At 35.0% G+C, this 22,241-nt stretch overlaps 3 protein-coding genes across 7 annotated transcripts; 2 read left to right on the forward strand and 1 right to left on the reverse strand.

Annotated features, from left to right (window-relative positions):
* Positions 1–776: 776 nt before the first annotated feature.
* LOC111495686 (chromatin remodeling protein EBS-like) lies at positions 777–5,215 on the forward strand. 4 transcript variants are annotated; one of them, XR_002720338.1, is made up of 6 exons: positions 777–1,099; positions 1,252–1,594; positions 1,682–1,750; positions 2,498–2,636; positions 3,689–3,788; positions 4,933–5,215. XR_002720338.1 is itself a non-coding variant. In XM_023145841.1 (5 exons), the coding sequence occupies exons 1-5, from the start codon at positions 1,027–1,029 to the stop codon at positions 4,768–4,770; spliced, it is 645 nt and encodes a 214-aa protein (XP_023001609.1). In that variant the 5' UTR covers positions 777–1,026; the 3' UTR covers positions 4,771–5,215. The 4 variants fall into 4 exon arrangements, 2 of the variants coding, with proteins under 2 accessions (XP_023001609.1, XP_023001608.1); XR_002720339.1 differs by lacking the exon at positions 3,689–3,788 and adding an exon at positions 4,750–4,820; XM_023145841.1 differs by lacking the exon at positions 3,689–3,788 and having other exon boundaries at positions 4,750–5,215.
* A 1,467-nt stretch (positions 5,216–6,682) lies between these two features.
* On the reverse strand, positions 6,683–12,808 carry LOC111495652 (protein STRUBBELIG-RECEPTOR FAMILY 8-like). Its single transcript, XM_023145780.1, has 16 exons — positions 12,392–12,808; positions 11,869–12,001; positions 11,708–11,779; positions 11,558–11,623; positions 11,412–11,483; positions 11,239–11,310; positions 10,268–10,339; positions 10,113–10,178; positions 9,962–10,027; positions 9,556–9,869; positions 9,213–9,469; positions 7,979–8,250; positions 7,775–7,910; positions 7,506–7,645; positions 7,260–7,416; positions 6,683–7,024 (listed from the first exon to the last, which is right to left on the reverse strand). The coding sequence occupies exons 1-16, from the start codon at positions 12,477–12,479 to the stop codon at positions 6,872–6,874; spliced, it is 2,136 nt and encodes a 711-aa protein (XP_023001548.1). The 5' UTR covers positions 12,480–12,808; the 3' UTR covers positions 6,683–6,871.
* Positions 12,809–16,315: 3,507 nt separating this feature from the next.
* Positions 16,316–22,013, forward strand: LOC111495661 (malonyl-CoA decarboxylase, mitochondrial). 2 transcript variants are annotated; one of them, XR_002720335.1, is made up of 16 exons: positions 16,316–16,684; positions 16,871–16,971; positions 17,083–17,173; positions 17,307–17,433; positions 17,533–17,716; positions 18,119–18,263; positions 18,337–18,427; positions 18,849–18,907; positions 18,983–19,060; positions 19,574–19,657; positions 20,388–20,569; positions 20,668–20,796; positions 20,893–20,965; positions 21,484–21,541; positions 21,643–21,727; positions 21,812–22,013. XR_002720335.1 is itself a non-coding variant. In XM_023145795.1 (16 exons), exons 1-16 carry the CDS (start codon positions 16,598–16,600, stop codon positions 21,842–21,844), a joined length of 1,635 nt encoding a protein of 544 aa, XP_023001563.1. In that variant the 5' UTR covers positions 16,316–16,597; the 3' UTR covers positions 21,845–22,013. The 2 variants fall into 2 exon arrangements, 1 of the variants encoding a protein (XP_023001563.1); XM_023145795.1 differs by having other exon boundaries at positions 21,456–21,541.
* The last annotated feature ends 228 nt before the right edge of the window (positions 22,014–22,241 follow it).

Below are 22,241 nucleotides of genomic sequence, written 5' to 3' on the forward strand. Positions count from 1 at the left end.
ACTAATAAAAATTATGGTATGATTAACCTTTGTAATCAAATTTCTTCCTTTTATGGCACCAACGGTACAATATGCTTTATTTCAAAAGAAAATAAAAAAGGTACAATATCCTCAAAAAGACAAATTGTACTTCTAAAAAGTAATAACTTCATATATATTTATTTATAACTAAAATATTATTTTGTTCGTCGATTTTTAGGTATCTCGGGTCGATAAGAAGCTTCATTATTGGAATGAGTTCATATTCATCCTACTCAACTATAAAGAAAATTTAATTAATTGAATTATACTCAAGTTGATAAAATATATATATATATATCGTGGATAATTCAAAATTATATAGAACAAAAGTAAAGGAAACGAAAGAGGTATGGGTATTGACCCAATAACCTGAAGAAACTCTACTATCTAACTCGGGTTGAGTTGAGTTAGATTTTTTTTTTCTTTCAAGTTTGGGCTGAGTTGGATTTTGAAAATTTGAAGATTCAACACGACCTGTTCAAAGATAGGAATCACAACTCAACTCTATATCCCTATTTTAAAGATTTTTGTGAAGATTAAAAATATTCGACGTTCGTAACAGGTCAGAGTTCGACTTGGTTTGCAGAATGAAACTTTTTTTTGTTCGGGTCAACTCTGACCAGTTGGAAGATTAAAAGTAGTAGACGTTCCTAAGAGGATAGGGTCGGGTCGGGTCGGGTCAGGCTATTAATATACTAAAAAGAAATAATATATAAAAGTAAAATTAAAGCATAAATAAAAGAAAAGGAAAAAGAAATGAACATACAGAACTTCCAACGTACGTGTGAATGTAAAAGGTCCCGATTGCGCTCCAGAGAAGGCGTCAGTCTGGATAGTGTTCATCTTCAACGATGATGAGATTAATGATGACGAGCTAGGGTTTCTGTTCTTCCCCCAATTGCTAGGGCTTTCCAAACGCCAAATTACGACCTTCTTTCTTCACTTCTACTGTCATATCTCTCAATTCCGTGCTAATTTCGTCACTCTCCCATTGCTCTCTCACTGATGGCCAAAACCAGACCAGGCAAGAAAGACCTGGACGCTTACACCATCAGAGGCACCAACAAGGTTGTTAGAGGTAAACTCCTTCGCCTAAAACTATGGAAACTTGTTTCATTTTGCGTTAAATATGCTCTCTCTCTCTCTCTCTCTCTCTCTCTCTCTCTCTGTCGTTCCACTAGAATATCGTCCAATGGTGCTTTAGGAGTTCTGATTTCGCGGATTTTGCAGTTGGAGATTGTGTATTGATGCGCCCATCGGAGACGAGTAAGCTTCCGTATGTTGCGCGTGTCGAGAAGATCGAAGCTGATAATCGGAACAACATTAAAGTTCGAGTGAGGTGGTACTATCGGCCGGAGGAGTCGATTGGGGGGCGGAGGCAGTTCCATGGTGCTAAGGAGCTCTTCTTGTCTGATCACTACGACTTGCAAAGTGCGCACACCATTGAAGGGAAGTGCATTGTTCATACGTTTAAGAACTATACTAAGCTTGAGAATGTTGGTGCTGAGGATTATTATTGTAGATTTGAGTACAAGGCTGCTACTGGAGCTTTCACGCCTGACCGAGTTGCTGTGTGAGCTTTTCACTTTTTTGTTGTATCGAACGGATTCTGGTGCAAATTGCTTGAATGCATTTTGAATGTTCTTGTTTTTTCTTGCAGCTATTGCACATGTGAGATGCCTTACAACCCAGACGACCTCATGGTGCAGTGTGAGGGCTGCAAGGACTGGTAAATATTAATGTTAATTCTGGGAACTAATGTTTACTTTTGTGTACTGAATCCCAGAATCCTTTTGTGTATTTGCACATTCCAGAGTGAAATGTTTACACAAGTAATTGAAGGTTCGAATTTTTTTGATGCATGGCATAATGAATTAAGAGAGAATTTAGGATAACTTTTAAGGTATTGTTTTAACGGGGCACACTTTTTTTTTTTTTTTTTTTTTTAACTTTTTGCAAGAAGCACTAATCAAGTGTTCTCACTTTAAAATTTCTTTTTGAGTGTTATTTGATCTTTCAGATCACTTTTTGCCATGTGACCAAATATCATGGAAATTTTGAAATTACTTTTAATTTGTTAAATGTCAGCTTTATGAACCTCACCTTAAGTTTGTATGAATTAACAATTGAAGAATGTTTAATCAAAGATAAAGTTCTAGATACACTGAAATGGCTTTTAGCATCGATTGATAGATGCACCACAGACATTATTAGTCCATATAACGGTCATCTTAATCGGTTAATTAGTGTTCTATCCAAAGGTGAAGAAGCTAATCGTCAAAGTGCAATGTGATGTGCAGTCTTTTATGGATTGTAATGTGTTGCTAGAAATGGAATATTCACTCGAACTCCATAACTTAGTTGTGGTTGAAGTGGTTTTGTTATACCATTTTGTTTAATACTGGAACTTTTTAGAGAGCCCGAACTCGAGAGTTTTCTGGAAGCACAAACCTTTTATGTTTCCTTTGGCCTATAGGTACCATCCTGCTTGCGTAAGCATGACTATCGAGGAAGCAAAAAAATTGGACCATTTTGTGTGTTCTGAATGTGCATCCGATGCTGATATCAAGAAAACTGAGAATATATTTTCAGCATCACCGGTGGCCGAGGACAAGGTTAGTACTGTTATCTGTTGCTTCCCAAGTAGAATGGTAGTTGAATATGAATCATCTTCTCCAGCATATTAGCCTTTTTGATTCGCGTCAGTCGTTCTTTTTCTTTTTTTTCCTTTCTTAGAATTTAAAGATTAACTCAGTAGCACACGGCAGACATGAAGACAAATGAAATACATGCAATGCTCGCCTTTTAGTTAATTCTATATGCTGAGCTTCAGTTTGGTTTCTTTCCAATCACTTAAGTCATGTTTTTTATTAACTTAGAAGGTTTTTCTTTTGATTCACTTGCTATTTGTTTTCCAAAAGCCAGTCTTGTGATTATTAAACAATGCCCATTGGGCTTCCTTTTTTATGATAACCAATCTGCGATTATCATCTACTTTCTCATGTCTAATGAATAATTCAGGTGCTATTGTTATGTGTTTGGTGAGTTTATCCCAAATGGTTGGTCGAATGCCTTCCAATATCTGTTACTTCTACTGTCGTATTTGTTTAAATTAGAATTCATTGAATGAAATAATTATATACCAGATATATCGTTTTGTTTTCTGCGTCTGCCAAATATTCCTCTTAGCTCAAGAAAATTCTGACAGCTATCTAAAACGTGTCTGTGTGTATGATAAAAAGAGTTCAGAGTTTTTTTGTCAATTTGATTCATCAATGAACAAATTCATTTTTCTCATAATAATTATGAAAACAAACAGTTTCTTATTTTCAAATGTTATTTTTTTGGGCTTGCCCATGTCATATTGGTCAATTGCTTAGTTGTTTCTGTATAGTTTTTTAACTTTCTAGCGCAAGTTGTTTCAAAAGACCCTATGATCCATCCAACTAAGAGGATGTCATTTGTTGGGAGGCCATCTTCCCGAAAGTTAAGGCTCAAAATATTAGAAGTACTGGAATCTCCCCTACGCCGCCCACCCCCTTTGGACAAAATCAATGATTTCTTATCTGTCAATGCAAGTACATTATTATAATGACACCTTTTATCATTGTTATCATTCTAGATTTGAGCTGTATTGTGTAAGTAAACTTTTCCAATAACTTGACAGTTCCCTCTAAGTTCAAGGAGGTAGTTTATTTGGAAAAATCAATACTCCTTTCAGTTTTCAATTTCAGACATGGGTGCATGGGAACGCCATTGTTGATATGGTGAGGAATGTAATTTGCTTTCTATGGTCTGAAATAGATGACTTTTGGACTGAGTTTAGTTCTCTGCGTTTGTCTCATCTTTCATTTAGTTTTTATTTAACCATTCTACAAGAGTATAGCTTTACAATCGTGTTGCATTACTCTTTATTATTTTGTTCCTGTTGCTTATCCACTTAAAAGCAAATGTATTGTCCAATTATCTTTTATAAAAAAACCATGTTGTGATTATCATTTGCGTTTCCAACACATCAAGGCCATTGGATCGAATGCTATTTCTTATAATTGATTGTTATCTCCTTTTATCTTAGTTGAAAAGTTTTCCATCATCAGACAATAAACCATCTTGTGATTATCATTTGTGTGTGGTAGGTTTGATTCATATTTCATATTTAAATTCACTAATCTATCATACACGGAATTCTTATATGACCAGAACTATTCAATTTTTAGTTTAATAGATAGGTCTATGAATTTTAAAAATTTTCGAACATGGAAATGACTTATTTGACACAAAAGTAAAGATTTAGCCTTAAGAGACCTATTAGACAATTCTGACTGATTGAACTTGTAATTTAACCCCATGGATGAAACTTATATAGATTAATGCTACCGCCTTTTCCTTTCGACTGCCATAGCAATCTGCATTTATTTTCCTTTTTATGCACTGTTAAATGCTTACTTTTTCCCGGCCTTTGAATTACGGCCTGCAATACCACTCTGGAAAACACATGCTTTAGTTTTTATCATTATCATTCAGCAAAGTAGTAAAAGGATTTTGTTATAGTTTCACGGTCATTGGAAGTTTGTTATTTCAAAACCGACTTCATTAGTTGGAATTTCTCAGTATCACTGAAAACCCTCACCTCCAATACACATCCATTTTCTCCATTTTGGCTCTGAACCTTGTCAAGCTATTAGTATATTAGTTATCCCTGCAACAGAAAACAGATGTTTCCGGCAGGTAAGAATCAGTGAAAGATAGAAGAAATCAACTTCCCCCATCGACAAAACTATGAGCCCCACCTGTTCGAGGAAGAGGAAGATAGATAACAATCTTATTGTTGCTTTCAGATCCATTTCTCTAATGCGTTCTTATCTGACATGTTCTTAGAAGGACTAATATAAAGTTTGTTAATGGTTGCAGCTCGATTCAAAGCGACGGAAGAGATGACCATAGCAGGTGGAATTCTTGATTGCATTCAACCATGGCAGATATGGAGAGTTCAATTGTTATTTATGCAGGGGGTGTGTATAGCATAGCTTGGACTTTGCTGTGTAGAACTTTTGTTTTGTGATTGAAGCAATATATGTGTGTATGATGTAGTAGTAGTAGTAGTAGAGGCTTAGGGAGTTTCTCCAGAAACAGATCAGTCTGGTCTTGTATCTTCTTTTTGGTAAAATCTATATTTTGTTTGTCTTTGGTTTTATTGTGATTGGGGACATAAGGAAGTGGAAACAGAAACCTGAGAAGCTGCTGAAAATGGTCAATTATAAGTGTACATATGATTAGTTAATTAGTTAATTTAGCAAGGAATACATCTTTATTGTTATGAGACCTTTTGGGAAAGTCCAAAACGAAAGTCATGAGAGCTTATGCTCATTCCTAACCATGAACTCCTCTCTTATTAAAATTTGGAGTTATATCCAAATTTGAAAAGGCAAACATCTTACTATCAACCCATTGTTTCCCCCTCATTCGGTTTCTTGCTCAATCAACAAAAAATCATTACCTTTTCCCAACAAAAATCATGATTTGTATTTCTTGATTGATTTTGGTGGATGAAGGATGTTTTTGATCTTCTCTTAGGATGGTTTGGTTGAAAAAATTGAATGATTTTGTGCTTTTCAGAGGGTAGCGGATTGGGCTGAAAATGAGTTTTTATTTTTGTGTATCTCTTGCTCTTCTCTAGATTTCTCATATTGATTTTGATATATGTATACATTTTTTGTTCATGAAGGTTTTTTTTGTATGTTCAGTGTGAGTTTTCTGGTCTCGAAGGGAAGAATTCGAGTTTCGAGAAAGAATGGGCGGACGTATTTGCATATTGTCTAAGTAGATTAGTACTTTCCTTAAACGCTGATTTTAAGACTCACTCATTTAATCATAAACAAATTGTTTATTAGAGAATAAAATGGTACTTAACATGAACCAGTTTGTTTATATTTTATTGACTTAATTGTAATGATTACATCGATACTAAAATTTTAAGGAAAGTACATACTCTGCCATACATAAGAGTACAATGATTAATTATTAATTTAGTTAAAGAAAAAATTAAAATTTTATATGCTTACGATTTGTACTATATTTAAAAATTAACTATGAAATTTTAAAAGTAGTAAAAATACTCTTTACGCTGTCTTAAAAAAAAAAAAGTCAATATTATGGACGAAGACTATCGACACCTCATACATTATATCTAAATTCTTTAATGTTATTTTTTAAAGTTAAGTGAATATTTTTGGAAATAGTATTAATGGAATTTTTGAAAATTCAAAAGTATTTCTAAAACAATTCTTAAAGTTAAAAAGAATATTTTTGAAACATTTGTAAAATATTTTTTAAATAAAGTATTAATAAAATTAAAAAAAAAATGAACCGTAGAACTATTTTTGGACATTCTTTTTCAAAATTTAAAAGTATTTTCAGACAAAATACACAATTGTGTTTTAATTAATTTGATTTAAAAAAACATTTAAATACTTTTTAATCATATTTCATATTTTAATCAATGTGATTAACTGCCATTTAATTAAATTTCTTTTTGGTCCCTCGGTCTCTGACTGCAAATACGAAAAAGTGCAAGGATCTGTGTCAAAAATAATACAAAATTGTTTATATTTTATTTAGTGTTAAATAAAATATTCCAATATTTATGACATTTTATGAATAAGGTAAACAAAACCAAATTTAGATTGAATAAGTAAGAACAATGATAATCAAAATATTGAAGGAAAGACAGAAACTTAATGTAGAAATCACTTCCCTGCTGCTATACACTCAAATATTTTAATTACAATGGCTTTCTATTATTTGATTTTCAAACAAGTTCGGGATTCGTTTCGGAGCTCTGTGTCGTCCCTCAAAATGGCAAATCAACTACATTGTGCTCGGGCGTTTTGTAAGTGAAACCCGACTCGTCACTCGAATGCCTTTTAACCACACTAGCTCTTTGCACTAAGCGTACCAGTGCTTGTACTACTTCAGACATTGGAGGTCGGAATTCAGGCTCGGGCTGCAAAAGGCTCAAAGATTATGATATGAACTAACACTTTCGAATAACCAGCTGTTGATCCTCTAGACGTGAGACCATGACACATGCATAGGATAGTCGTGTTTATTTTCTTAGACTTAGGCTAGAATAAGATGTCTTTTGTTGTGTCGTTTTAAAGGTATTTTCAAAACACACAAGTGTATGTCTGTGTTTTAAGATGAAGGTGACGTTTTATGAAAGTTTAAATGAAATATACCTGGACACATAGAGCAATAATGTCGGCGAAGCGCGACAGAGATTTCGCAGGGTACATTCCGTTCAAAGTAGGGTCTACCATTTTTGCCAAGGCGTCGATGTCGTGAAGTTGGGGAGTAGCCCATCTCACAAGTGATTGCTCTGATCTCGACCTGGAACTGAACAAAATGAAGGGAATATGAAACATTACATAGATATATATCAGCAAGAAATAGGAATGAATCACGTGTATCGAAGGAAAATTCACCTATCAAGCGGCTTTCGGCCACTCAAGAGCTCCAACATCACGACCCCAAAGCTATAAACATCACTTTTGACCGTGTACAAACCCGACAAGGCAAATTCCGGAGCACTATAGCCAAATGAACCAACCATCTGAGTAGATATCTGGAAGAAACATTTATGTATAATACATCTCATTAGAAATCAAGTCATAGCTATCACGGAAAACGTGCTAAGAAGGGCGTAAAAACGTGTTTCCGAGCTCGGAAAGAATAAGAATTCTCAAGTGTTAACCTGTCGCCCTGTGTTCGGTGTTAAAGCAGCTAAACCACAATCTGACAAATGGGGGTTGAGCTCTTCATCAAGTAAAATGTTTGCACTTTTCAAGTTTCTATGTACAACGGAAGGCAAGCAAACCTCATGCAAGTATCTACAATACAAGAGTTCTGGATCAGAAGAAAATTGGATACCGGTTAAGTTTTAGTAAACTCGACGTACTCTAAAGCTCGGGCGGTTCCAAGTGCTACGCGCACACGTGCATTCCAAGTCAGTGTCTTGCTACTTTCATCAGCAAAATGGAGCATGTCGTGTAAACTTCCATTTCCAATGAACTCGTAAACTAGAAGACGCTGACCATATTCCGCACAATAACCATTTAGTGTCACAATGTTCGTATGCCTCAATCGTGACATGTTTGAAACCGCTTCAAGAAAATTGTCTTCCTCTTGTAGTGATAGTGCTGCATTATCAATTTTCTTTATCGCCATTATCTACATCGTAAAGAAGGATGAGGAATCGACTCATGTTGTTAGGGAGTAAAATTATCAATAAAAGGAAATGCGACTCGATATATGAAGAAACAAGATACGAGTAAACAAATTAGGTCAACATCGGAGAACCTTTGACTAGATATTACTGCTGATTCGATATAAACGTTTGGTATATAACATATACCTATACGACACGATTCGTCTAAGTACATTGTCGCTATCCTGATTATTTAACTAACCGACCAAAATGCTGTTTTTGCCTCGTGTTGCTAATTAATAGCTATAGGAAGCAACTACTTTGTACAAATAAGTTGTGAGATCCCACGTCAGTTGGAGAGGAGAACAAAATATTTTAATAAAAGTGTGGAAACTTCTCCCTAGCATACGCGTTTTAAAAATCTTGAGAGGAAACCCGAATGGGAAAGTCCAAAGAGGACAATATCTGCTAACGGTGGGCTTGGTCCATTACAAATGGTATCAGAGCCAAACACCGGACGATGTGCCTGCGAGGAAACTGAGCCCCAAAGGGTGTGAACACGAGGCAGTGTGCCAGCACAGACGCTGGGCCCTAAAGGGAGGTGGATTGGGGGGTCCCACGTCGATTCAAGAACGACGTGCCAGCGAGGATGCTGGGCCCTGCAGGGGGGTGGATTATGAGATCCCACATCGGTTGGAGAGGAGAATGAAACATTCTTTATAAGCGTATGAAAACCTCTCCCTAGCAAAAGCGTTTTAAAAACCTTGAGGGGAAGCCCAAAGAGGAAAATATCTGCTAGCGGTAGGCTTGGACCGTTAATGCCAATAGGTCATATTACTAATACAATAGAAACTTGTTGATAGATCAATAAGTTTCCGGGCTTTCTGTTAGGAGGATAGGACGAAAGCATAAACTAACTTCCGTTATTTTACTCTTTCGAACTTATTTTCGGTGCATTAACGATCGATAGTGAGAAGAAGTTTACCTTCCCATTTGGAAACTCCGATTTGTAAACACGACCGAGAGAACCTTCACCAACTATGCATTCTTGGCTGAAACTATTTGTTGCACTTTGAAGAGCAGCAACGGTGTAAGAAGTAGCAGTGATAGGGGACTTCATTCTTTTCACTGATCCATTCGTCGCCTGTAACCTCTCGGGATTTATTTTCTCGGTACGAAGAGGCTTAATATCTCCAACAGCGACAACACTTTTTCCCCGACGCTCTTGCACCTCAGCATTCACTGAAATAAATGTTAAGAATCTCATAATCCAAATGAATCATAACTAATAGCATTTATCCTACAAACTCAAATGGCATAAAACCAACCATTGGTGCCAAATGACAGCCTTCCACTGGAAGCTCTTAGACCAATGTTCTTGCGTTTTCTCTTCATGATGCAGACAGCGAAAGCAACTAACACAATGAGGGCAATAATTATAGCACCCAAAATTATCCCCACCATAACCAAAACTGACAAGCCTTTGTTCGAGTGGGATGAGCTCGTATCAGAACTTGGGGCAGTATGGGTGCCACCGCCAGACCCGGGATGTCTGGAGCTGTTACGAGATCTACCAGGAGGCAGTGGAGTAAAAGGCGGGGGAGGAGGTGCAGGACTATCGTCAAATGAATTTCCATCGTATCTGTTTTATATAGTAGAAGTATCGAAAGACGTTATGCAACGGTTCAATATATCAATATGAATATGCAAACAGAATAACGTGCAATTACTAACATGAAATTTTCGATCGACTTCAGTTCTTGAGGTATCCATCCACTGAAATTATTATTTGCTACATTTCTGTAATGCAAAGAGAACAAAGAAATAAGAAAAGGAAGAGGATAACAGCCAACTGGACCTCGAGCCACGTTATATAAGAACTTACAGAGTGGTCAGAGGCAAACTGATAAGATTATTGAGAGAACCAGTCAATTGGTTGTTCTGCAGAAAGCTACATAGTGAAGAACGGATAGAATTAAAACGTCGGTTTCAGTTTTTCGAAAGGCTTTTGAAAAAAGTGTAGGAGTAACAAACACTTACAGGGAAGAAACATTGGATAAAGAGCTCAAGGATTCAGGAAGATCTCCAGTTAAGTTGTTGAAAGAAAGGTCCCTGAAAGAACAACAAAGATTTTGGTAGATTAATCAGTTTAGAACAGGATTCCGTCGTTGTTTCTTGCATGAGAATAGACACTAACTGTAACAGCCCAAACCCACCATTAGCAGATATTATCCTCTTTGGGCTTTTCTTCTCGGGGTTCCCCTCAAAGTTTTTTAAAATGCGTCTAGGGAGAGGTTTTCACACCCTTATAAAGAATGTTTCGTTCTCCTCCCCAACCGATGTGAGATCTCACAATCCACCCCCTTTCAAGGCCTAGCGTCCTCGAGGCACTCGTTGTTCCCTTCTCCAATCGATGTGGGACCCCCCAATCCACCCCTTCGAGACCCAGCGTCCTTGCTGGTACACCTCCTCGTATCCACCCCCTTTGTGGCTCAGCCTCCTCACTGGCACATTGCCCGGTGTTTGGCTCTTATACCATTGTAATGGCCCAAGCCCACCACTAGCAGATATTGTCCTCTTTGAGCTTTCCGACCAATGTGGAATCTCACACTAACTCTAAGGATCTATGAGGATGGCCATTTGTGAAGTTCTCGAAACTTAAGAAACAGCTAGCTTTGATGACCTGATGAGATATCAAGAGCTTAAAGAGCTCATCAGCGAAGTCTTCGAAGGGTAGCGAAGCACCTTACTTTTTCCCCACTCTCCCAGAACCATGAAGATCTATCATGGTTTCAGATTAACATACTGTAAGGGATATTCTTGTTATTTGATAACCCACGAGTCAAAAAGAAACGCATATTGAAGTGATAGATCCAACCACGAGATATAATTAACACGACTTAACATGATCAACATCATTAAACTTCACGAAAATGGAAGCATTGCATAACAAACAAACAAATTACTACATAAACAAAAAATGCAAAGGAGGAATCAAGGAAGAATCTTACAACGTCCCCAGGGTAGCAAGATTGGTGAAAACGTCCCCTATCGCCTGAGATAGCAAATTGTGGCTCATATTCCTAACCCAAGATTTCGAGAGAGAAGACAGTCAGGGACATCCAATTCTAATTCAATGACATAAAATATAATAACAAATGTATAGAACTGTAACATCACTCACAAATAACTGAGAGAAGCCATGGTGGAAAAGGAATAAGGAAGATTACCACTTAAGCTGTTCTTCGCCATATTTCTACACAGATCATGGATTAGAAGTAAGCAACTAAACACGAGCAAACCAACAAGACGAAAAACGATTAAACATACAGTCTCGTGAGATTCGGCGGCAATTGGTAAGGAATTGAGTCATGAATAAGGTTGTCGCTTATATCACTGAAGAACACAGATAGTAAGTAAGATTGTGGATCGTTGCATGAACTCAAAGACAAGACAATGGCATAATAATAGTTTCCTCACAGTTCTTTCAATGACAAAAGACTCGAAAGCGCATAACCCATCGTTCCATTCAGCTCTAAACCAGAAATCTCACTGTTGCAATAAACAGTAAATCAGTTCATTTGAAGTAATCAAGCGATTGAGTATCAAAAAAGCATCATCAATATCAGTTCATCACTCACATGGAAACAACAGCAGACCCTTCACAAGCCACACCCTTCCATGACTCTGCACATGGATCCCCACCACCAGCAATCCAACCAGTCAGCTGAGGAGGACTGTTCAATGAAGTGTATATAACTTGCAAAGCTTGAACTACAACACCACCAGAAAACACTCAGATGAATAACAAGCCAAACAAGTGTTTTCATCATTAGCAGATCATAACTCAAACAAGAACAGTAGAAATCTCAGTAACTAAGATGAATCTTCCCCATTACTCGCATACAAATGAACATTTAGGGAAAACCCACAACACCAATACTTTCTCCCCCAATTTCCTTCACTCATCTGGGTTTTCTCTAAAAGAGCTCAATCGACATATAAACAACGAACAAATCAAACATCACTAAAGAACATACATTAATCGCATTTCAAACAAACAACCCAATCCACCAAACCCAGACTAAAAAACAGAGCAGAAAGAGGGGAAAAAAGCAATCCGATCAAAACAAAGGATGGAAAAGAAATCAACCGATTACCCACCATCAGAATCATCAGTAAGAGCAGGAAAAACTGGAATAAAACCAAAGATCAACAAGAAAATCATGAAGATGAAGACCCACAGAGCCATTACAACGCCAAGCACATTCAGGGATGCTCTGTTAGGCTGTTGTTTATGGGTTTAAAGCATAGAAAGAAGGGGAGAATGTGAAGAAGAGGGGTGAAGGGAGAAGGAGTAGCAGAAGTAGTAGTTGAAGGTGAGATCGGTGGGCAGTGGACAGAAGCATCGCCATAAAAGAAAGTGACAGCTAGAGAGAGAGAGAGAAAGGGATTCAAAGATTGTGGAAGAGTAATGAAGAGAGAGAAGTGGAAAAAGTGAAGGAAGAGTGTGTCGGCGACAAAGGGGAAGGTGGCGTTGGATTAAAATTCTGGAAACTAGCAATTACAGGAGAAAGCTGATGCCTGTTCTTTGTTTATTCCACGTTTTTATCCATTTTCTGACATTAAATATAGGAACGAAAATCGTCTATCACGAAGGTATTTATTTAGATGGTTGTTTAGTATCTAATTAAATCTCGAAGTTAGATTAAATTTTTTATTTGTTTACTAGTATAGAGCATTCTTACTCTTCATAATTCAATCTTCTCCTCAACCATCAATCATGTTGGATTATGAAAGTCCCACATCGACTAATTTAGGGAATGATCATGGGTTTATAAGTGAGGAATACTAACTCTATTGTTATGAGGCCTTTTGGGAAGCATAAAGCAAAACTATGAGGGCTTATATTCAAAGTGGACAATATCATACCCGGGTTGTGTTCGTCTAACAAATCACACTCTTTTCACTAACAATTATCTTTAAACATTTTAATATTACTTGTAAATAATTATTAGTATTTATAAGATTGTTATAAATATTAAAAATATTAGATGGGTAATTTGTAACGTAATTTTAGTTATTAATATATTATTTTAACTCGAATAATATATATATATATATATATATATATATATATATTTAAAGATTTTAAAAAATACATTGGACAGCATTTATAGCAGGGTCCGTTTTTAATTTCTGTTGTCCTTGTGTCTTTTTCCTTTTATTGTATTTTACTTTTGGGGTGGGGATTGTGTTTAAAGAATATAAATTCATCTCATTTTCCTAAATAAAAAATATTAAACATATTTTTAAAAACTTTTTAAATTAGACTCAGTTAGAAATATTTTATTTTTTTAATTAAATATTTTCAGTAAATCTGATTTTCTCCTTCGTTATTGTTTTATTATGTCAATTAGTTCTTAACACAGGATTGTTTTCGAAGTTTTTAACGTTGTACTTTCGGTTTGGGTTGAGGTTAGGAGGGAAGACCGGGTGCTTGGACTCTCATCTTGTTTTGGTGTCTTTTTGTAACCAACGTTCACGGTTCAATTTTGTTTTGTCTCTTATCTTATTTGGCATATTTTCTCTAAAAGGGTACTACGGTCATTTGGCATTCTTTTACTAATTAATTTAGTTAGAATTTCATTAGTCATTATGGGTTTGTTTAATTAACTTGTGTTTTTTCTCCTTTTTTTTTATCAATTAAAACATTAAATTATAATTACTCGTAATTACATTTTGAAAATTTATTAAACTTCAAATTCCTCAGTCATATAAAATAAATTCCTGTTTTTATAATATACTATTTTATTTCATAACATTAAATATTTTTTTCTGAAATTATAAAAATTAAAATATATATATAATTATTGTGAAATAAAGGCGATAAAATAATTCAAAATTGATTGCTACAAGATTGATTTATGAATAATTATTGCTGAATAGGGCGGGTCCAATATCACAATTTTATTGCCTTTTGCATTTATATTCATCCACTTTTTTACAATAATTTTACCCTTTATTATATATATCAAGGATATTTACGACATTTAACGTATTAAAAACAAAATAAATTTATTAAAAATAATTCGAAAGATTTTAACGTTACTTATTTGTATTTTTTAAAATTAGAGCGTTTTACAATTTTGAGGGCAAATATTCTTTATTTTGGTTATATATATATTTTTTTTTTATTTAAAAATTGAAGTGTATTTTTAAAATAAAATAGTAACGGTCAAAATATTTTTTTAACTTTTTTTAGAAATATTTTATTTAGAAAAATGGAAAAAAGGGAGTGGCTGACTCAGAAAGGAACCCGTAGAAACAGGGGGAGGGGGACGGGCACCGACTTGGGGTTAGTTTAGGACAAAATGACCAAAATGTTCAGTTACGGACGGTTCCCTTTTTGGACTTCCCAGTGGCGCGTCTGACTTTTCACTTTCTGCCAAACCTTTGTAAGTATAAAATATCCTCATAAATGCGTCTTGTGTGCTCTGGCCCACTCCCTGAGTCCTTTACAACACACAAAAACTGAACCCATCTGTCCAAACTAAATGTGACCTGGCAGGGGTCTAGTTCAACCCTGTCAGAGAAATAATATTCTCCATAATATTATTATATTGTCCACTTTAAACCTATCGAATTTGCTTATGACTTTCTCAAAAAGCCTCACACAATAGAGAGTGTATTCTTTAATTATAATTTCATGAGCATTTCCTAAATTAGCTCATATGGAACTTTCATCCAACACCTACTAATACCTTTGACGTTGGTTTTGCGGCATCACGAATGTTCAATTTAGTTGGAATGGTTCAAACTAATGTTATCATTATCATGCGTATTTAACGATTTGAATTTGATAAATTTTAATTTAATGGTAAATGTTACATAAATTATACAATTAATTAGTTAAGTAATTAATTTTTAATGGTTCTAATGTTAAATAAAATATATAAAACAAAAATTTAGTTATTATTTAAAATCATATTTCATATATATATAAATAAAAAAAAACAAAATAAATTAAATGAAAAAGGGCTTGGGTAGAAATTTATATATATATATATATATATATTCACTGCAAATTTGAAATAATAAATTAAAACAAAGGATATGGGTAAGAAGTAAATAATAAAATACTGAGTGAATCGTGGAAGTAAAGAAGTTAAATTCTCAAAATTAAAAAATATTTTCATATTTCTCAATAAGAAAAACTTCAAAAATATAAATATATATTTTTAATTTTAAAACTTTAGCGTAAATTTTAAAAATATTTCTAAAAAATGAATAAAAAAACACCATCAAAAGGGCCTTAAATTTTCAATTCATTAGTTTTATAAAATCAAACAAATAAATAATCATACCTTTCTTTAATGAGATTAATGAAAATTTAATTATACATTATGAAAATCCGTAATAATTTAATATTAAATTAAATTTATTAAATTACCAAAATACCCCTATTTGTGGATTGTTTTAGACTAGAGTCTGTTAAAACTTGTATATCGACCGTCTTAAGTCGTGTACACGACTATTCTGTGCTCGTGACATACAACATGCATAAGATCCTGCATTTTCAAATCATGGTACATGATTATGATGCACATTATGCTTCCATACTTTGCACGACATACGTGTGCATGTCATCTCATTCATTTTTATTATACATGACTCGTTAAGTGTCTCATAGGGCATAACGAGAACATGGTATTATAACATATATGAATTGACATACTGAAACTACATGCATCATAAACATCACATTATACATGTAATAACAGGCAGATAAACCACATAGTACGTCTTATTTATACAACAACAGTAAGATCGCTTAGTTATAATTTAGTCTCATTTAAAGTCACTAATTTTCTACGTCAATGTTCATTGGATCCCACTTATCAAGATCTAAGTATACATATGACTTTTATGACATAATTAGTATTGTTGGATGATGAAAGTCTCACGTATGTTAATTTAGGAAATGATAATAAATTTATAATAAAAAAATATTCTTTCAATTGATACAAATATATTTAAACAAATATAAAAAAGGATGATTATTTTCTATAATTTAGTTCATCCCAGTGTTTTGAGTAAACGCTATCTCTCCTGAACTATTGGGAGAGGAACGAATATGTCCGTGGGTTCAAAGTCTGTGTGTTCCTGAAAGCCACAGGATCGAAGTTTGATCTGGTTGTTGCGAAGAAGGGAAGAATTCATGGCGCTTGGAGCTTGAGTGTGCGAAGAGAATGACCCAATCTTTGAAAATGAAGTCCGAACGAACGCAGAAAGAAACAAGGATACCGACCTTCGTCCATCTCAGTCTCTTCGTGGTTCTTGTTTGAAGGTTCGATTCAATCTTTAGGTATGAACAAGAAAGGATTGGCAATATTGATGCGAACCAGGATGAGACCTAACAACGATCTCACCAAGCTCTCTCTGTCCCCTCTTCCTGTATGTTCGCTGTTCCCTTTTTTCTGTTTAGTTGTAGGGTTGAGTTCAAGTGATTATCAGCCCTAATCGTTGTTGAATTTCTCTTCCTAATTTGGCTTTGTATAGTATCACTGAGTCTTGAGAATTCAGGAAATTCTTATCTGACCAATTTAGCGTTGTTCACAATTTATATGATTTTTGATACAGAACCGGATGCAATCTAATCCACAAGAATCAAGTGGACGTGTAATGGAGCATAGTTCGGACGATGCTATAAGACGGCTCGATTGCTCAGGCAACGCAGAAAGGTTTTTTGAAAATTTATGTACTGGAATGTAGAAATTGTGTATTTTATCATCCAGACTGTGCTGTACTTTACGACCGAAAAGCTAAAGGTCATTTATGATCAATGTTGTCAGAGATTTCGACATTGTGCGTGGATGGATGCATTCGGCCATTTCAATGAAGGAAATGGAAGGTCTAGATGCCGTGCTTAATGATTTTTCAAAGGCAAGTCTATAAATGTAAATGGATTGTATTAATTTCTACACATTTCTTATTATATTCCTATGGTTAAACTTGTGATTTGATTTTGAATGTGATTATTTTTGTGTATAAGTTCCTGTTCCTTCTTAATTACTAGGGCTATTTCAGTCTCTCCCTTGACAACCGCCGTGAGTTGCTTCGCCTGCTTGCCAAAGAGTATGACTTCAATAGAACACAAGTTCGTGTTCTGATGAAGCAATATCTTGGTCTTGAGCTACCTAGTGGTAAGATTAGTTTTGCTTTGTTTTTTTCATGAACAATGTGCTATATATGATGGTAGATGTAGAATTGTAGATTGATTTGCGTCAGGTTTTCGACTTTAGGTGATAATGCACAATCTGCTGGTCAACAAGATGACACCCCACTTTCTGCTTTCTACCATCTTGAGCGAAATTTGAGGCATGCTCTAAAACCAACATACGAAGTTCTTTTTGAGCGGCTTAACACACATCCTGGTGGGCTGGGGTTCTTGTCCATTCTACGAGCGGATATTCTCTCTATTCTTGAGTAAGATCATGATTGATGTTATTTTCATTTTATTCTGATGGGTTCATCTAATTTTAATTGGGAGCCATTTGAAGTGTTGAAAAATGTGTGTTATAACTAAGTCTTTTCAAATAATTAAGAAGTAGTGAACCTTGTGAACCAGTGATAGATCATCGAGAACTGGAAGCACATTTTAAAAAGAGGTGTTACGGTGACTTTGTATTATCAAAGAGGAAAACATTGCGTCTTGAGGGGATTGGATACCTACTTTAAGGAAAAAGTCAGTATGTGGCTCAGTTCTGCTGAAAAAAGACTTTTTAAATAATAAATTTTTTTTTATAAAATTAGTGAACTCGTTGCAGATGATTGAGAACTGGAAACATTTCTTTCAGAAAAGATGATTTAATAACTTTGTTTCATCAGAGAGGAAAACACTGCATCTTTGAGGGCATTGGATACCTACTTGAAGGAGAAACTTAGTATGTGGCTCAGTCCTGCTGTCTTGGAGCTTCACCAAATAACTTGGGATGACCCTGCTTCTTTACTAGAGAAAATTGTAGCTTATGAGGTGCATTTTCTTTCCTTGGTCACTCTTATACCTTTTGTTATACACAGTGCTTATTTTTTCCAACCCATTACAGGCTGTGCATCCTATCAGCAATCTTATTGATCTTAAGAGAAGGCTGGGAGTTGGCCGACGTTGTTTTGGATATCTACACCCTGCAATACCAGGTTTATTTCTCCCCTCCCCCTCACACACATTTCTTGGTTATTGCAGCTAGTCATAGCCTGCATCATCGGCTAATTATAGTTAAGATAAAAGCATTATCAAATTATCCATCTGGAAAACTTGAAGACTTCACAAATTAGGACAACTTAGTCTGCTAGTCATTATGTATGTACTTAAGTTGGAAAATTTCTTATTGGTTGTCTGCATTATTTGGATGGAAACTGCATTATTATTAAAATAATGAAGATTTAGGATCCATCTGTGGTACTTGTGTAAGTCCTTGTGTTCATCTTCTACCGTGATCTTTGGATTTGTGGCGGGTCTTATTATGCAGAAATTATGGGTTTGGGTGCAGAACAATAATGGAATTATGTTGAAATGATAACTTCATATTATACATTATAATCTCAAGGTTTTCTCCAGGTGAACCTCTTATTTTTATTGAAGTTGCACTTTTGAAGAATGTGGCTCAAACAGTACAGGTTATTTTCTGCATCTATAACCTATTATTAATTTATTTTGTTATTAGTAACACTCATTTGTTCCTTGTTTGGTAGGAAGTTTTGTGGGATGATCCCCCGATACCTGAAAGTGAAGCAACCTGTGCATTGTTTTACTCTATATCCTCTACAAAGGCATGTATAAGTTTTGATGTTATTTATTGCAAAAATAAAAAGCTTTGGGAAGACGTTAAATTTATCATCAGAAAGGTGTAAACACAATGCTGTCTGAAAAATATTTCCCTCTTGCAATACAAGAACGTTAATCGATAGGACAGTAATTGCACTTTCCATAAACACTTCTATATAGTTTTAAAAATGTGTTACTTTCAAGTTCTCTTAAAAAAACTGCTCATTTTCAGATTTTTAAAATTTTATTTTTCATTTTCTAAAATAAAATTTGTAATATAATTATATAAAACACATCCTAGAATTTAAAAAATGTATATAGTTGATGAATACGATTGGCTATCAAGGGGGGTATGATCTTTGTTTCGTTATTGTATGTAATAATTCTTGGCGAAGTTAGAATTTGTAATTTTCTGTATATGTGCCCTTTTTGCTCTTTGAAAATGGTTGATTTGGTCTTAAATGTTGATAATAATGTATCTTTTTACTTTCTGATATTAAACCATTGAAATTTTGCAGCCTGGCTTATCAGGAATCAATCTTGGGAAGTTCCTCATTAAACGAGTAATAACACTTGTGAAGAGAGACATGCCATTTATCAGTGTACGTATTCTCGAGACTATTTGGCCAGATTATGGCAAGTTTTGAAGTAAAAGTTTTCTGCTAGATCTCATGTGAACAATGTTACAGAAAGCAGCCTGAACTCTGTAACCTTATTATTTCTTTGACCATCCATGTTCTGCTTGTATGTTATACATTTGAAGTTACTTTAGATGGTGGCATCGATAGGCTGTAAGAAGTGGCTATGGAGGAGGTTTCATTGTTTATTCTCACGTACAATATTTTGTCTGTCACCAACTCTGTCTTTATTCACTAAATTTCAAATTTGTCCATACCTCTCTGTGCAAAGGAAGTTGAAGCCCTCTTCATAGTTAGGCTTTGCAGAATGATGTGTATGATGTTAGAGAAAAAATTTCTCTTCATGAGGAGTTTCATCCTCTTATGAAGGTGAGGGAGAGAGAGCCGGAATGAGAGAGAAAGGCAGAGGACAAGAGACCAAAGGAAAAGAGAAGTGGGTACAAAGTAGTTGAACTAAAGGGATATTTTGGGCTATAAAAATTTATATGATAAAAGGATATTCGATAGTGCATCTACAAGATCAATCTGGATGATAGACGTATAGTTTAATTGATCAATTACAATATCCTCTTCATCCGTTTGAATGATCGAAGTTTTGAATCCTGCTTTTTAAAGCTTCATTTCCCGTTAAATGACACTACCACTTTCTTAGTCTCTTGCAATAAACACTAATTTGGAGGTATATACTCTGCAGACATTTGCAACTCTAAGTCCAATCCCAGGTTTCATGCAGTGGCTCTTATCAAAGTTGGCATCTCAATTAAATCTCGACGAGGTAGAGGTTGCAACACGTACACCCGGAGATGAATCTGTTTCCACTTTCTGGGAGAATATTCTTGAACCGGAGGAGGAAAGACTGCTCATCGAATCATCACAGTAAAAGAATTCGTTTATCATTTGTTTCATTTCCAGCCTCAAAGAATGGTTAGTGATGTTTTCGCCAATACGATGACATTCTCATTGACGTCTTGCAGAGATTTTGTCACCGGAAAGAATGGCATGGAAATCCTGTTCAAGTTATTGACTTTGTCAAACCATGAGTGGATCAGTTCGACAAAATTGCTTTCAGCATTAAAACGCCCTCTAATGCGCTTGTGTGCCAGGTATAGATTTTAGTTTTATGGATTAAGGTTATGTAGCCTTGGTGTAGGAGAGAATTGAAGGCTAATTGATAATTTATGCCATTTGGTTGATTTTAGGTACCTTGTGGAAGAGAAAAAGAGAGGAAAAGCTCTAGATTCTGTAGCAAACTTTCACCTGCAAAACGGAGCAGTATGTATCTTTCCCTCAATTAGCAGAAAAGGAAACTTTTCCTGAGTTCTTTTCTTTTCCTGGAGTTTTTGATTTTTGGTTTTTGTAAATTGTGCTTGTTTTCTTACGACTTCCTTATCATGGTTTTCATATTTCTTAAGTAAACATTTGAATTCTTAGCGAAATTTCTAAAACAAAAACAAGTTTTTTAAAAAACTACTTTTTTCCGTTTTCAAAACTTAGCTTGGATGGTTAAAACAGTTCTAAAAAGTAAAGAACGAACAGAGAAATCATTAGGTGGAAGTGATTTTTACGATCTTAATTTTCAAAAATCAATAACTAAATCAAAGGTTGTCAAGGGGGGATCTCGAATATCAATTTGGACCTTTTATTATCTTTGGAAGTGTGCTGGTTTTTTAATTGGCTTTTTAGCGTTATACTTCAAATCGACAGAAGTAATGTGCCCTCAAAGTGTTCGGGCTTTGATTTGCTGTTCTTAAATGTGGAACAGATAATTGAGAGACTTAACTGGATGGCAGATCGATCCGTCAAAGGCCTCCTTCAAAGTGGAGGCATCATGGTGAACTACGTTTACAGGTATTCTCCTTCAAACATTTCATGGCTTCTCTTTGAAGTACTGAGATAGCAATATAACTATGAACATTCCCTCCAACATCTAACTATTTATGACGTTATAGGATGGAGAAAATAGAAGAATATGCTCATTCTTACTTCAGCACTGGCCAAATACATTCCTCACCTGACATTCTTCGTTACGTCGAGGTAAGTTCGTGTATGTCGGCCAATGTTAATTGTTCATCAAATGCTTACCGACAAGTTACATCTCGTTCATTTTCTTGTTTTTAGACCAAAAAGTTACAGGATGAATCTACAGAGTAGACAAATTTCTGGAAGATTCAATTGGTACATCACCATACCTAAGAATCTATAGTTATTTATTCTTCTCTGCTGCCATTATTGTTGCTGCTGGTGGGAGGTTAGATCTTACAGAATGATATGATATCTGATGTTGTAGCATAGCATCACTAGAATATGTCATTTTATTCGAGAAAAAGACTTGATGTAAATAATCTTTATATAGCTCACTGATCGAGAGCTCTTACCCCAAAGATGAACGGGACTAAGGAGTTTTAACTTTTTTTTAAAGGTATACCAAAGAAAATTTTCTATGCAAAATATACGAAAATTTTGGGGTAAGTTAAAAATATTTATTTATTTTTATATGGTTGATCAATTAATTAACTAACTAATATAACAATATATATTAAATAATATT

Source organism: Cucurbita maxima, unplaced genomic scaffold (genome assembly GCF_002738345.1).
Source record: "Cucurbita maxima cultivar Rimu unplaced genomic scaffold, Cmax_1.0 Cma_Scf00021, whole genome shotgun sequence".
NCBI classification, from domain to species: domain Eukaryota; kingdom Viridiplantae; phylum Streptophyta; class Magnoliopsida; order Cucurbitales; family Cucurbitaceae; genus Cucurbita; species Cucurbita maxima.

Coding starts and splice junctions, on each gene's coding strand:
- LOC111495686 (XM_023145840.1), top strand. CDS start 1,027: ATGGCCAAAACCAGACCAGGCAAGAAAGACCTGGACGCTTACACCATC. Junction 1,100..1,251: donor CACCAACAAGGTTGTTAGAG/GTAAACTCCTTC, acceptor CGGATTTTGCAG/TTGGAGATTGTGTATTGATG. Junction 1,595..1,681: donor ACGCCTGACCGAGTTGCTGT/GTGAGCTTTTCA, acceptor TTTTTCTTGCAG/CTATTGCACATGTGAGATGC.
- LOC111495652 (XM_023145780.1), bottom strand. CDS start 12,479: ATGGCTCTGTGGGTCTTCATCTTCATGATTTTCTTGTTGATCTTTGGT. Junction 11,780..11,868: donor GGGTCTGCTGTTGTTTCCAT/GTGAGTGATGAA, acceptor TTATTGCAACAG/TGAGATTTCTGGTTTAGAGC. Junction 11,311..11,411: donor ATGGCTTCTCTCAGTTATTT/GTGAGTGATGTT, acceptor ATCTTGGGTTAG/GAATATGAGCCACAATTTGC.
- LOC111495661 (XM_023145795.1), top strand. CDS start 16,598: ATGAACAAGAAAGGATTGGCAATATTGATGCGAACCAGGATGAGACCT. Junction 16,972..17,082: donor TGCTCAGGCAACGCAGAAAG/GTTTTTTGAAAA, acceptor CAATGTTGTCAG/AGATTTCGACATTGTGCGTG. Junction 21,728..21,811: donor ACATTCTTCGTTACGTCGAG/GTAAGTTCGTGT, acceptor TCTTGTTTTTAG/ACCAAAAAGTTACAGGATGA.